This window comes from Idiotropiscis lumnitzeri, chromosome 3 (assembly GCF_059441095.1).
Source record: "Idiotropiscis lumnitzeri isolate Australia: NSW breed Sydney's pygmy pipehorse chromosome 3, RoL_Ilum_1.0, whole genome shotgun sequence".
NCBI lineage: Eukaryota > Metazoa > Chordata > Actinopteri > Syngnathiformes > Syngnathidae > Idiotropiscis > Idiotropiscis lumnitzeri.
The window spans coordinates 17,143,631-17,158,121 of record NC_142393.1 but is presented as its reverse complement, the minus strand read 5'-3'; the positions used below and the strand labels follow the sequence as shown (position 1 = coordinate 17,158,121).

At 40.7% G+C, this 14,491-nt stretch overlaps 1 protein-coding gene across 1 annotated transcript; it reads right to left on the bottom strand.

The window, feature by feature from the left end:
• Window positions 1-3,794: 3,794 nt before the first annotated feature.
• Window positions 3,795-14,456, bottom strand: impdh2 (IMP (inosine 5'-monophosphate) dehydrogenase 2). The gene is made up of 14 exons (XM_088291464.1): window positions 13,940-14,456; window positions 11,172-11,220; window positions 10,388-10,489; window positions 10,012-10,086; window positions 9,311-9,517; window positions 8,906-8,993; window positions 8,389-8,588; window positions 7,809-7,899; window positions 7,592-7,687; window positions 6,436-6,579; window positions 5,770-5,914; window positions 4,879-5,022; window positions 4,329-4,412; window positions 3,795-4,143 (listed from the first exon to the last, which is right to left on the bottom strand). The coding sequence occupies exons 1-14, from the start codon at window positions 14,038-14,040 to the stop codon at window positions 4,122-4,124; spliced, it is 1,548 nt and encodes a 515-aa protein (XP_088147590.1). The 5' UTR covers window positions 14,041-14,456; the 3' UTR covers window positions 3,795-4,121.
• Between the last annotated feature and the right edge of the window lie 35 nt (window positions 14,457-14,491).

The following is a 14,491-nucleotide window of genomic DNA, read 5'->3' as shown; positions in this document are numbered from 1 at the left end:
ACCAAAATCGATTACAATTTTCAAACTAAGCGATGAGACCAGCTCAGGTGTTGGGATGTCTTATGCATGGTGGGATGGAAACGGAGCCCCTAAGCAGCTGGAGGTCACAATCATAGCTGCATTATGGGTTCCGTTACAATCCCACTCGCCAAAATAAAGGTAACAGCCCAGTTTAGCATCTTGTCCTGAAAAGGAGAAGGCATCCAGATCTTTGGTATATAAAAACACACAAACTATATAGAGCTGTATGCAGTTGTAATGTACACAGTACATATAATGTGGACCTCCAGTTGATACTGTATGTACATCAAGTTTGTTTAAAGGAGACATGGTAGCCATTTTTCAGAATTCAAAACAATTCCCTGGTGTCTTAACAATATTTCTGAGAATCTTTAGTTAAAAAACACAAAAGACTAAACAATTAGAGCACAATTATTCACTTTGACACTTGCGAAAATGTCTCGGTTTCATGGAGGTTTTTGGGTCTCATGCAAAAGCTGAAATTACTTCCCCCTCCCCAACTGTTCTAGAGGGCCAATGGGCTTTCGTTAGTTAGCTTCAGGTTATAGGGAAGCAGGAGCCTATCCAAGCTATTTTAAATCAAAAGGCACACCTTCGATTGGACAACAAACAACATTGACACTCATGATGACACTGTCACTAAGTGGGAATTTAACTTGCACACTGCAGATGAGTAAAAGACTACACTGTTACGTACTTCAACAACATTATATTATTGAATATATTGCGTTATGCTAGATTTGCAAAAATGCAAAGAAACTGTTTACAACTAAAACAGTAACACCACTAACATCCATGGCGCCCTGATGAGTAAAGACAATTCGCTTCCAGCAGGAAATAATATGAATTGCGATTGTTTGTTCTACTTTCAGCTGTATGTCAAGGTCAGTTTCGAACAGATTGCTTTTGTTTTGGTTCTCAAAGTAGAGATGTGACTCGACTGTTGCTCAGTGCAGAGGCAGACCTATTCTAGTGGAATACAGGGCCATGGCCACCCAATATCCTGAACATTTTTTGATTTTTTTGCTTAATCACCTGGCTGTTCTTTTAGAAATATATGGTATATTAAAACAAAATATTAAATTTATCAGCATATCTTTAATGACACTGATGGATTGGTCTACACATATTCAATAAAATAGCGCGGTAAAATGTGGCAACATTCAATTTTTCTGTATGAGGGCCTCGGAAGAAAAGCTTTAGACACTTCTGTCTTTTAGTCTTCAAATCATTCTTTTTTGGCCTGGTGACCACTCAAACTGCCAAAAATGCACCCACCTAATACCCAACACACATTACCCACCCACACATCCACGCAAAGCAATAATAATGTGCCTGAAGACAATGCTGTTCACTCACCTAATGTCTCTTTTTGGGGAAATAATAGGAGTGGCCTTGTCTTGAAAGACCTGTTAACGCTGAAGAGAAAGTAAAACTCAGCCCGGTGCAGGAGGACAGCTAGCTGAGAAAGACAGGAATGGAGATGAGCACCGACGGGCGCTTCTGCTGACTTGAAGCTGGAAGCAGAAAGTCCTGTACATTTGGAGGAAGACACACATTCGGTTTTCTGACACAGATGCTGATCAGGACCAAATAATAAAACAGTCAGCGTGGAGTTAGGAGCTCCGACGTCAGAGGAGTCACACGCAAAGAACTAAATGCCACACACACCGATGAGATCGAGTGAAAGCACGCGTGTTTGTTGTGTAGCTCACCAGCACTGAAGGGTAACTCTGCTCTTCTTTGTCGTCCACCTCACCTGCTCGTGCAGTGCCGTCTACAACTTCCTTTTTATAAGCGCCCCGCATTCATTTCAGTTTCACTTCTAACCACAAGAGAAAACTCCTCCTTCCTGATTCAACTCCTGGCTTCTAACGTCTTTACTTCATTTATATTTCTTCATATTTTGTATTGGAAATAGACAACATTTTAAAGACACATTTAATAATATTTTTTGGGGTACGTTCTTTATATATATATATATATATATATAAATATATAAATGTATTTATATATTTTTTATTTATTTATATATTTATATATATATATATTTATATATATATATATATAAGGTGAACTTTTTCAGTATGCTAACTATTTTGTGATTGTTTTACTTCTTTTGTTACATAGATTTTATGAGTTTAAGAGTTTTGGCAAATGGCCGAACAAGAAGCATATTCCAGGGTTGAAAAGCGGTCAGTCATCAAGTTTTTGGTTGCTGAAGGGTGCAAACCAGTTGAAATTCATAGGAGAATGTCAACTGTGTATGGTGCCACGTTTCAGATGGAAAAAATAATCTACAAATGGGCTAAATTGGACGACGGAGCAGTGTTGAGGATGAAGACAGGCCCGATAGGTCGACAGAAGTGAGGTCTCGTGAGGTGATCGAATCAGTCAATGACCTCATTCGGTCTGACAGAAGGGTGACATTGCAAGGACTTCGACATTATCTGTTAGGACACTACACAAAATTGCCCATAATGACCTGGCAGCGTCTGGCTGAGACATCAGTCCAAAGAGTTTCACGCTGAGGGAATACGGAAGCTTGTGCACATATGGTTAAAGTGTGTGTCAGTGCTGGGAGACTAGATTGGAAAAAAAAAAAAGAAAAAAAGTATGCTTCTATCCGTATTAGTCCTTATACTGAAAAGCTCACCTTATTTATTGATGACCCTCGTATCTTTCTCTGTATATACAGCAGCCAAAGCCAAAACCTTGTTGCAGTTACTCACATTGCAGGTGTGTCAATTAAATTTTTATTTGATTACATGCTGAAAACCAATCACACTTTAAGCAGTGAAGACTTTAATTGGAAAAATAAATCAAATGTGTGCACATCAGCCAAACCTTCAGTATTGACTTTTCAAAGATGGAGAAATGCATGTAAAGTACAAATGTTCGAATTCGATTTTTGTACAGTGTTTTTGCCGTTGGGTTTTACAATATCTAATGGAAGCTGGAACTTCCAGCTCGGTAAGAGATATTTGCACAGTTGTAATACAATCCACATACTGGACACACAACTTCAAGCCGTTGTGGATTGTGAATGTGTCAATGATGAGCGGCCATAACCGAGGATAGCGTGAGGCAAGTGAGACCAACAGAGTGTGACCACTCCAATTCCCACAGGTCTGTCCTATGTCAGGCCTGGAAAGTCCGGTGAATGTGTCAGTGTTACCTGATCCTCCCTGGAAATGAGCTGCAGGTGAGCGTGCTCGGCACGACCAAGCCTGGATAAAAACTCCACAATGACAAATTCATTGATGTGAAAGTTCTTAGAATTATATTTGGATTGTATTAATACTAATATTTACTTGAATTATGATTTCATCCATCCATTTTCGAGAGTACTTTATCCTTATTCGGGTCACAAATATGCTGGGGTCTATTCCAGCTGACTTTGGGTGAGAGGTGGAATACACCCTGCTTGGGTCGCAAGCCACATATTAACAATCATTCATTCATGCCAATGAACAATTTAGAGCTTTGAATAAATATGCATTTTTTTTAATGTAGGAGGAAGCTGGAGTGCTCCAATAAAAACAAAGTAATCATGATGACAACATTCAAACCTCGCATCGGTGCCCAATGTATTTAAATGCATTTAAAATTTAAAGCACGTCTTTAAGCCTTTTGCCACTTTTCCAACAAGACACTAACGCAACAAACAAAGACTTCGGTGGCCATTTTAGGCTTTTAATTGCAGTTTTATTTGACCTTATTATTGTATATTTTTTACATTTTGCTACGGAACAAAATTAAGTGAGAACCTGTTGTGAAAAATAGCAGAACTTTTATTCTTTGAAAATGAACACAGCTGTATAATGGACAATTAACGACAACACGAAAGGCTTTAGAGGACACAGTCACATGTGCACGGACTGATAAGGCTTCGTTGTCCTTCACACATTATTCGAGGATGCATAGAAGATGCTAAATGACTGGAAGACTTGATGAATAGAAATGCTCTGAGGTCATTCAAGCGTGTGTGTGTGTGTGTGTGTATGCGACAAGATTAATGGGATAATATGACAAGAAGACCTGTGGCAAGTTTGAGCATCATTGCGTTGGAAGGATCGTCTCCAGCTGAAGGTTCTTCATCAAAACAGACGCTTCTCATAACTGTCAAGAAAGGAAAAGATAAAAATCACAGGACTGACCACGGCATTTCCTGTCAGAAAAGATGGCTCCAGTGTTTATTTAAAGAGGAAGCCCGAGCAACCGTTGACACGAAGAACCTGTACTGTGCCCAAATGGCAGGACTTCTTGCAAAATCGCTTGAGGTGTGGTCTTGTGCAAGTGCGTACCTGTGCAGACTGTGGACACCACCCTCCATTTGAGCAGATGCCGTTCTTTTTTCAAATCTCAGGTTTCCACTGTACATCATGGTTCTAACACCAGACAAAAATACACAATTCTCAGCACAGTTACACAGCAACGACACAAGCCAACGTGACACTTTGTAGAGGTTAATTTGATGTCCACACTCCAGTGGCAATGAAAAAAATAAAAATCACTGTCGATTAGGAAGTGCATTTGCAGGTTGACAGACAGATCTGCTTCGCATCGTACCAGCAGAGCAGAAATGTGTTTGGGCCCTAAACCATTCAACGCTTGTACACACAGAAAGCATTTTTAGAAAAAATATATTTTCATCATTATCATATGTTGAAAATCGCACAAATGAAAAAAGCTGCACAGGAAAGAGTGCAGTCATAAGCGGAAGTGTGTATGTGTGCGTGTGTGTTTGTTTCTAATATCACAATGTTGAGCAGAGACAATTATCCATGTGCATGTGCCATGATGTCACAGCACGTATTCCATGCAGCCCCTCCCTGAGGTGCCGTCGCTGTATACCTGAGCTGAGTGAGACTCTTTGTGCCGATATCCTGACAGGAGTGTTGAATGCCAGCCAGCAGGTAGGGAACAAACTTGTGGATGGAGCCTTTGTCCTGCACAGCTCCTGAAACACCCTGAGCAACTTTGATCTTGTCACTTTCACTGTGGCCAAAGACACACACACGCACAACAATTAAAAAAAAAACAACAACACTTTTGAACAAATCTATTAACTCTGCTGGACAGCAAAAATTATAATTCTGCTGCATCTTCATTCTGCAGGAGCCTTGAGTAGTTAGTTTAGAAAATAGTTAAAGTTTCTTAAAAAAAAAAAAAAAAAAACAACAGTGAGAATGCTTTGTTGAAGAAGGTAATAATTGTAATCAGATTACTCTCGATGACATTCTATTTTTTTTTTTCGGTCATTGACAGCATTTAAAATTAATGCCTGAACATGATTTTGGGGTGATGTTGCAGTGATGTTAGTGTGCAACGGTAGATGATATCAATAAACGGTTACACGTAAACACAAATGATGTAGTGTTTGGTAATTCAAGCAAGATGGCTTTTTTTTTTTTTATTTCCCGGAGCTGTGATTATTCCAACCAACAACGACAAAGTGCAACGAACCTCCACCTATTTGTGGTTCGTTCTTTACAAATTCACCATTTTTGTTGTTTTTTTCTTTGGAACCTATCCCAAGTTATATGCTGGAAAACAATCATGTTGAGTCCTGAGGTCTAATAAAATAAAATATATGTATTGCCTTGAATAGTTTGATGAGTCTAAATTCACCAAAAATTTCAAGCTTTTCATGAGCAGCAGTGAGTGCACTAGCTGATTACTGCCACCTAGTGGTCAACTTGATGTGCGCGTTATACTACAAGTTTAATGAGTAGATTTTCAGACCTGAAGTATCTCGTCTGGGACCCCAAGTTTTTGTCCATGGCATCCAGGGAGCCCATGCCACGATACTTCTTTAGCCTGATGCCATCTGAGAAGAAATATTCACCAGGAGCCTCGCTGGTGGCAGCGAGCAGAGAGCCCATCATCACTGCACAAAGACAAGGAAAGGGACAAGGGAAGTATAGGTTGAGCAACACAAACATTTAACATTCCATCAAAAATGTCGAGGTCCTGCTGATCGATTGTTAGGTGTCGTCTTTGTCTCATGATATCAAACTGAAATGTAAAATACCAATTCTAGATGAACCGGGAAATGTATTAGACTCGTGAATGAAATGAGTCGGTTCATTTTGGCATTCAGCTCCTTATTAGAGAACAGCAAGCTGTGCAAAAAGTACTGAAACGTTGAATAGTTGCAGAGAGCTTAAATTAAGTTAAGGTTAAGCTTGCCTTGTAAAGGTCACAGTGCATTTTAGGTCCATACGGCAGAAATGGTAAACTTCACTTAATCCGGCCTTATTTACCGGATTTGTATGAATACATAAATAAATGCCAAGAGACTAACATTAGCTGCGAGTGCATGAAAGCATGATTTATTATTTTTCATTTATTTCATGTGGGAAGTAGGATTAAGATTGAACAAACTGTAGCTCGACCAGACTTAAATACCTGTGGACGCGCCGAGTGCCAGGGCTTTGGCGATGTGTCCGACATTCTGAATGCCACCATCGGCAATGACGGGCACACCAAAGTGTCGGGCGTACTCGGACACCTTATAGACTGCAGTGGCTTGAGGTCTGCCGCATGCCAGTACTGTTGGGAGGATAAAAAAAGGAAGCAGCATAGTCTCGTCTTACCATGACTGCATTTACAGCCTTTGACGTGCAAAATAAATACAATCAACAATTGATATTCATTTGACATCTGCAGAGACCTTGATGAAGCGTTAAATTGCTACTGAATCACAGTAATTGGTATAAAAATGGACTTTTTGTCAACAAAAAGGTAGATTTGAACATGTCACATGTGTATGAACTGACAGAAGAAAATATCTCTCTGGGAATGAGAAAAACAGAAACACACAGACTAAAAAGCTACCGCTCCGAAGATGTATAAAGGATCTGACATGTTGGCATTAAGGTTAAATCAATCAGAAACTAACACGTTTAGCTGTGTCCAACATGTTTATCTGCTAAATATACTACTCCGAAGAACAACACATAACGAATACACTGTGGTCTCTCCCATGTGGAAAATCCCAAAGTTCAACAACAAGCCTCGAAAATAAAAATAAACTTGCCCATCAAAACATCATCATTAACCATGCATGTAACAATTCATTATCTGTGCAATATGTTTTCAATATTTTTGCCATTCTACCAAAGAAGAAGAGGTACCAGTGATTGAAAAGAGGAATAATGAATGTGATGATCAGGGGCACAGGGTGTTGGGGAATCCGTGAAAAAATATCACTTCAGTCCTCACCACGTCAATGTCTGACTATAGTCCGACCCAATTGTTCCAATAAAATTCTCTAAAGCTATAGAAGCTATAAAATTTCAAACAGTCATCAATTAATCAATGATACCCATCCCAGATTTTTTTTTACTTTCCAGCTAATATTTAATCTGTCTCTGACATGGGCTTTAGTCACGTAGCATAGAAGCAAACAAGTTCAAAACAAGCCACAATCATAGGAGCATCTTTTTAAACTCAAATTGCAAATTGGGCTCAATTTCTCTTATATGTGGTCCTTGAGAACAACTTTGTGGGAGGGGAGGAGTGTGGGGGCGTGGTTTGTTGTCTTTGCAGTCGAGTCACTCACCTTCCTGTGTGATGCAAATGGACCCGCTGCCCATTCCGACTCTCAGACCGTCCACTCCTGCATCGATTAAGTTTTTTGCTTGCGCGGTGGTCACCACTGAACAACAAGACCAAACAAAAAACGTTGGCGAAACCATGTGCAGTAAATATTTTCTAACTTAGTAATATTTACAAAAATCGAATTCTGAACATTTAAAAAATAAAATGTTTGTACTTACCATTGCCACCAATGACTTGCAAATTTGGGTACTTCTCTTTGATATATTTGATCATGTTAATCTGGAATATTGAGTTACCCTGAGAAGAATCCTGTAAAAGGAGGATATGACATGTATTATTTCCAGAAATTATTTTAACCTAAATGAGAAAAACAAAGAACAAGATATCAGAGGCAAAACCTCCCATGGCTCTTACGCTGCTTTCAATTTACCAAAGTACAGTGGGAAAACACAGCACAAATTACACCACACTCAACGCACCTGACATAGCAACAAACAATGGGAAAGTGTCTCCTATATTTAGTGTACTTCTCAAAATGGGCTCTTGATCAAGGTATAAGGACACATTTCGGCAATGGAGAGGCTGAAGGGAGTAAGAAATTACACAACTGCTGCAACGTGGAGACGGTGAAACCGCAGAAAAGACGACATCTTGAGCTAAAACAGCAACAGGTTAAGTTCATGTTCGTGTCTGCTACGTCTGGATTCTGCAATAACAGACTGAAGTGCGATGACAAGTTTTCCTATCCTGCAAAAAGGGCAGTCAGTCAGTCGCTTAAACATGAAATGTCTTCCTTACCAACACGATCACATCCACTCCACTCTGCACTAGCAGGTCCAGGCGGTATTTGTCATCATTGTGCGTGCCAATGGCGGCACCACACAGCAGCTGCTTGCGGGAGTCTTTGGAGGCCAGAGGGAAGTCTCTGTTCTTCTTCAGGTCAGTTCGGGCAATGATGGACACCAGGCAGCCGTCTTCATTCACAATGGGAAGTTTGCCTAGAAAGAGGAACACGGGTTAAGTTGTTGTTGTTGGTTTCTAATTGAAAATAAGTCACACACAGGGGTGTGAAAACAAAAGTGTCCGAAGTTTCCATGAAAATGGAGAACATGAATTCAGTCAACACAAACAGTTGATGCGCAGGTGCTTCATGTTTATGAAGAGATATCGCCAACAAATGGCCGGGCATGCATGTTACAGCTGTCTCAGTTCACAGGTCCGCGTTAACTGAGATCTTGTCTGTTTGAAAAATGTCGGTTGGACAACAACTATCAAAACCACACAATCACACCAGAAAATCTCAAACGGTCTTCACCTTTTTTACTCCGTTGAAGGATTTCATTGGCTTCTTTCAGCGTCACACCAGCAGGAGCAATTACGAGATCCTCTCGCTTTGTCATTACCTGGCAAAAAGGTCACACACACACGCGATGAACTACACAGATGAAAATCATAGTAGTGCAGGTTAGTGATGGGTAAATGAAGCTTCAAATCTGCTTCGTGAACCAGTTGTAGTATTTTTGGACACCAGTAGATTGGGCTGAAAGCACACTGCCATTTTTTAAACCCTTCATTTAAACCGACAGTTCCATCTACAGGTCAAATCCATCTTTTCTTTCTTTCTTTAATGGCAGGGTACTAACAATTGGGCCCATGTGTAAACTTTTACCCAAACCCCATCACTTAATCCCATCTTCAGTGTTAGTGAAATATTAGCTACCTCACTGAGAGGCAGGTTGTGTTCCTCCTCCTTGAGAAAATCAATGTCTCGCGAAGAGATGATGCCAACCAGCTTGCTACCCATTTTGCCGTCGTCCGTGATGGGAATACCACAGAAGCCGTGGCGGGCCTTGGCCTGAAAGACGTCCCGCACGAGGTGCTGAGGGCTCATCACCACCGGGTCTGTGATGAAGCCCTGCTCGTACCTCTGCAGGGGGAGGAAAAACATGGACAGGGAGAGGGATGACCTGCTATATTTCTACTTGATCTAGTGACCCTAGGTACAGTGCACAAACTAAACAAGGATGGGGCACAAAACACTGATTGGTAAAAGTGTGGGGGAAAAGAAAAAAAAAACAATGTGAACATAAGGCTGCATCTTTTTTTTTTTTTTTTATAATGCATAACATACATCATTTTTTTTGTTTTATGTTTAGTTTGACAGTGAACTTCAAATGGCAGTAGAAATAAAAAGCTTGCGGCCTATTTTCTGAGTCATTGTTCACTATCTGCCAAATTGCTGCTTGTTGTGACATGACCTGGGTTGGCTGTCACCATCTACTCATATTTCAAATTATTGCTTGCGAGTCAACACAAAAATAGGAAATAAAAAGGCCCAATCCACAGCTTGTATTTTTCAAAGTGAAGACACTCATGATTGCAAGGTAGCACTGTATTTGTAAATCAGTCACTATTCCATACCTTGACTTTTCGAACTTCGTTGGCCTGAAACTCTGGAGTGCAGTTGTGGTGGATGAAGCCGATACCGCCTGTTAACTTGGAGAAGAGCATACAGCTTCATTCAGATTCTGATACACTATTCATAACCACAAGGAAGAAACCATTGCACTAGTCAAAGAGTGCAGACCTCTCCCAAGGCCTCAATGTGCACCAAAATTATTTGGAGAGGGCCAAACAGTTCAATTAATATCTCTCTCATAGTGTTCATCATAGCTGTTTCTAAAAGCAAAGATATAGGTCTAATCTTGTATCTCATGAGATGGTGCAGGTAAGGCTTAATGCTGTAGGCCAGTGTGTGTACGTCTATGAGTGTGAGAGTGTTTGGCGTCATGCTTACTGCAAGAGCGATGGCCATGCTGGCCTCCGTAACCGTGTCCATGGGGGAAGATACAAAGGGAGTTTTCATTGTGATTTGTTTGGTGAGCGCTGAGGTCAGGTCCTGTTGACAGAGGAACAATTGACAAATGTACAATCATCAATCAACCACTGAGAAGCTTTGGAAAATTTTATGTTAAAAAACGGCTCAAAGCGATTACTTGATTATTAAAATAGTTGTCGATTAATTTGATAATCGATTAGTTGTTGATTAATCATGAGAACGCAAAATAAAACATTTGCAAACCTCTGCTTCTAATCTGAAAAACAATTTTCACCATTTGTGCATATTTTCTTTCATGTTATAGACCAAACCAAAACTGAATCATAATTTTGTGCATTTTCTGCACTGTCAATTTGACAATTTTTTTTAAAAAGTGACAGAAATGAATTTTTTTTTTTTTTAACTCATTCACTACCAGCCAAGTAAAAAAAAAATGTTAACTTGTTCTGTGTATGTTCTGCTTCGGCTTGTCTTTAAATGTACAGCATGTGAGTGAGGCATTGGAAGATGATCACGTCGTATACTGTCACAAGCCGGCTAAATAAAAATAATTTTCGGGGATGATACAAGACTCGGCTGTGGTTTGTAATGAATCAGTCACGATGAGGGGATATTTGTAATCTTCCACTCCCTCGCCAAACATCAGCTCATAGTCAGCTTACTGCAGTTTAATACCACCACATTCGCGTTGATCAGATTTGCCGTGTCGGTAAACATGCGATGACCATCCATCCCGACTCACCACTTGATCAGCAGTGAAGTCAATGTAGCCCGGCAGAATGAGGAAGTCACTGAAAGCGAGGAAACAAGGAGGTTTAGCTCTTAAGAGACATCTCGACTGGTACCTCCTAAGTGGAACACGTCAACGTGCTTTCAATTGCAACATTCAAACCACAACAAACTAATTCGTTCCAAAGAGTTTCCTGCTTGGATGGAGAGAAATGGCCACAAAATTCCAACTGAATTCTGGGAAGGTTTTAAATGTCAGTAATCCTTGTGTCTTCTTTCAAAGCATGTGCGCCCATGCACAAGTAGCGTGGATGCCCGATGACAGCGACACTAAAAAAAGAAATGATGCCCACAACAGCATGTTGAAGCATGTGACTTAGTGTTTTAAAGGTGATTCATTTTCTTTCATACTGATTAACTTAGTCATAAAACAAACAGTGGGACACAGTTGGTTGACATTTGGTAAGATTCTGAGTAATCAACACATCCTGGTTTATAAAGAATAAAAAAAAAATCCCTCAAGTGTGGCTTGACAAGTAAAGCGTTTTGACTATTAAAAATCAATGTAATTGTGCATTACTCTTTCGCTTAAAGATGTCAAAAATGCAAAATGTAAACATCGGGTTTGCATGCACCACTTCTATTTTTCACTGCAGTGTTCCAAAGCCTGTCGACTAAATATAACCAGGGCCAGGTCCTGTATGTGGGACGGCTGTGTGCAAATACTGTCCACAATGCCAATTCCAAAGAATTTGGGACGCTGGAAGCTGGGACAGTTGGCAATAAAGTTGAGGGATGCTCATCAAACACCTGTTTGGAACATCCCACAGATGAACTAATTGTGAGCTGGTGGGTGAGTGCCATGATTGGGAATAAAAGGACCTTCCTTGAATTGCTCAGTCATTCACAAGCAATGATGGGGTGAGGCTCACCTCTTTGTGAACAACAGTGTGAGAAAATCATTAACAGTTTAAGGACAATGTTCCTCAATGTACAATTGCAAGGAATTTAGGGACCCGAGCTCATTTAAATTGGACTGATGCAAAATAAAAAAGTGTTCTGTGGTCTGACGAGTCCACATTTCAAATTATTGTTGGAAATTGTGGACATTGTGTCCTCCGGGTCAAAGAGCAAAAGAACCATCCAGACTGTTATGGACGCAAAGTTCAAAAGCCAGCATCTGTTATTGTATGCGGCTGTTTAGGGTAACTTACACATCGGTGAGAGCGCCATTAATGCTGACAGGTACATGCAGGTTTGGGAAACATATGCTGCCAACTAAGCAAATGATAATTGTTTGCCAAATGTTTATTATTTTGATTGAATATAAAGATAATCAGTCTGCTTTCATTGAGGACTACAGAAATTGGACAATATTTACAGCTGATGGGCTGAAAATTAGCAGAGTAGGACAGTTTTAAAACATGGTGTCTTAATGACTCAATTATCAACCTCTTTATTGATCATTTTGATTATCAATTAGTTACCGATTAATCGTTGCATCTCTACTAGCCAGAGTTTTAATTTTATTTGTCAATGTTATTTTATATCTTGTTCAATAATGGGCTGAAAGCGCATCAGAGATCGTCACTGTCCTTTTATTTTAATTTTTTTACTTCACTTGAGTGGCAGCATGTCTGAACCAAGCTACAGCTCATAACCACTAATTTGTGGCCACGTAGAGTCAATAAATAAGAACAGCTAAGATTTATATAGTGCCATTGAAGTGACCATCCATCCATTTTCTATACCACTCATTCATTTGAGTCAGCCTATCCTAGCTGACTTTGGCTCGGAGGTGAGATACAACCAGAACTGGTCGCCAAAGAGAAATTAGATTCTTCAATTAACTTGAAATGGACATTTTTGGGTGCCGACTGGTAAGCACGATGGCCTCACAGTGCAGATGTTGTGAGATCGACTCTGGCTCCGGCCTTCCCGTGTGAAATTTGTATGTTTTTCCCATGCCTGTGTGGGTTATCTCCGGGTACTCCGGTTTCCTCCCACATTCCAAAAAACATGCATGATAGGTTGATTGAACACTCTAAATTGTGCCGTGGTGTGAGTGTGAGCTTGGCTGGTTGTTCGTCTTTGTAGGCCCTGCGATTGGATGGCAACCAGTGCAGGGGATTGGCTCCCGCAACCCTTGTGGGGAGATGGAACAGACAATGGATGGATGGATATATTTTAAATGTGGCCTAATGAAGCACCTGAAGAACATGGAAACTCCACACAGAGAAGTTCCACTGAAATTGTGTTTATAAGAAAACGTATCTGTTAAAAAGATGAACTGGCTAATAAAAAAGAAGTAACTGGTATATTTGACAGGTTGCCAAATGGCAACATATAGCATTTTCACAATGATCCTGGAAAATATATGCATTAGTTCCCAATATGGGAAACAACACAGGATGTGACTGCCAGAAGATCATTGCAGCTCTCGCTCAGAATGCAATGAGAACACTGGATCATATCATATAGTACACTGCCTCTGTTATCTGAGGATGACAATTTGGTTATCACTGCAACTCGTTGGTGGGCATTTTGACTCACTGTCTCACTCCCAACATTTTAGCAGTCTCATGTTGCATTCCGGGTTCATCACAAATGTTTTTGAAGTTGTTCATTGACACCTAACTCAGCTCATCTTAATGGCCCTTCCTTTACGCCGGAGAGCGCCATTCTCAACCTGTTTCTGCTAGTGAGGCGTGATGAAAATTAAAATTTAGAGACAAGTCAGGGGTCTACCCCATATGAGCTGGAAATGTCCTACCAACTTACTTGTATGTAAGTCCATGTCCTCCGTTTACCAGCTGCTGTCCGGTCAGTCCGTCCTCTGGGACGTTATCGCCGATCTGTCCGCTTAAATGGTATTCTGCCATGAGAGCCAATGCAGGGTGCAGTTTTATGCACTAGGAAATTGCTAAATAAAAATAAATGGCGAAGCTGGGTCTATGTGCATACATAGACCGCGAGGGGGAAGACCGAGAACTTTCTTCTTGTCTCACTTCACAGCGAGAGCGGTCCAAGTGTAAAAGAGGTTCCAAATGGACGTGAAGAAGCGTGTTCGAGAACCGCTCCGACGTCGGGACTCCACCATGTGCTTCCTGTGTGACAGCTCGTAGTGACGTCATGTCCGCTCCCATCGCGTCAAGCTATTTCTACCCATACACACTGGACAGAGGGAGGAGAAAGGGCGCACTGACTGCTCGGCAGCACTTGCTCGGACTCACAGAGTGTAAAACTCGGCGAACACGTGCTGGGCAGCAGGCGCGTATCTGCTGTGAACCTCCTCTGTCGTGATTGGCCCGTTTAGCCACGTGCTATGATGAC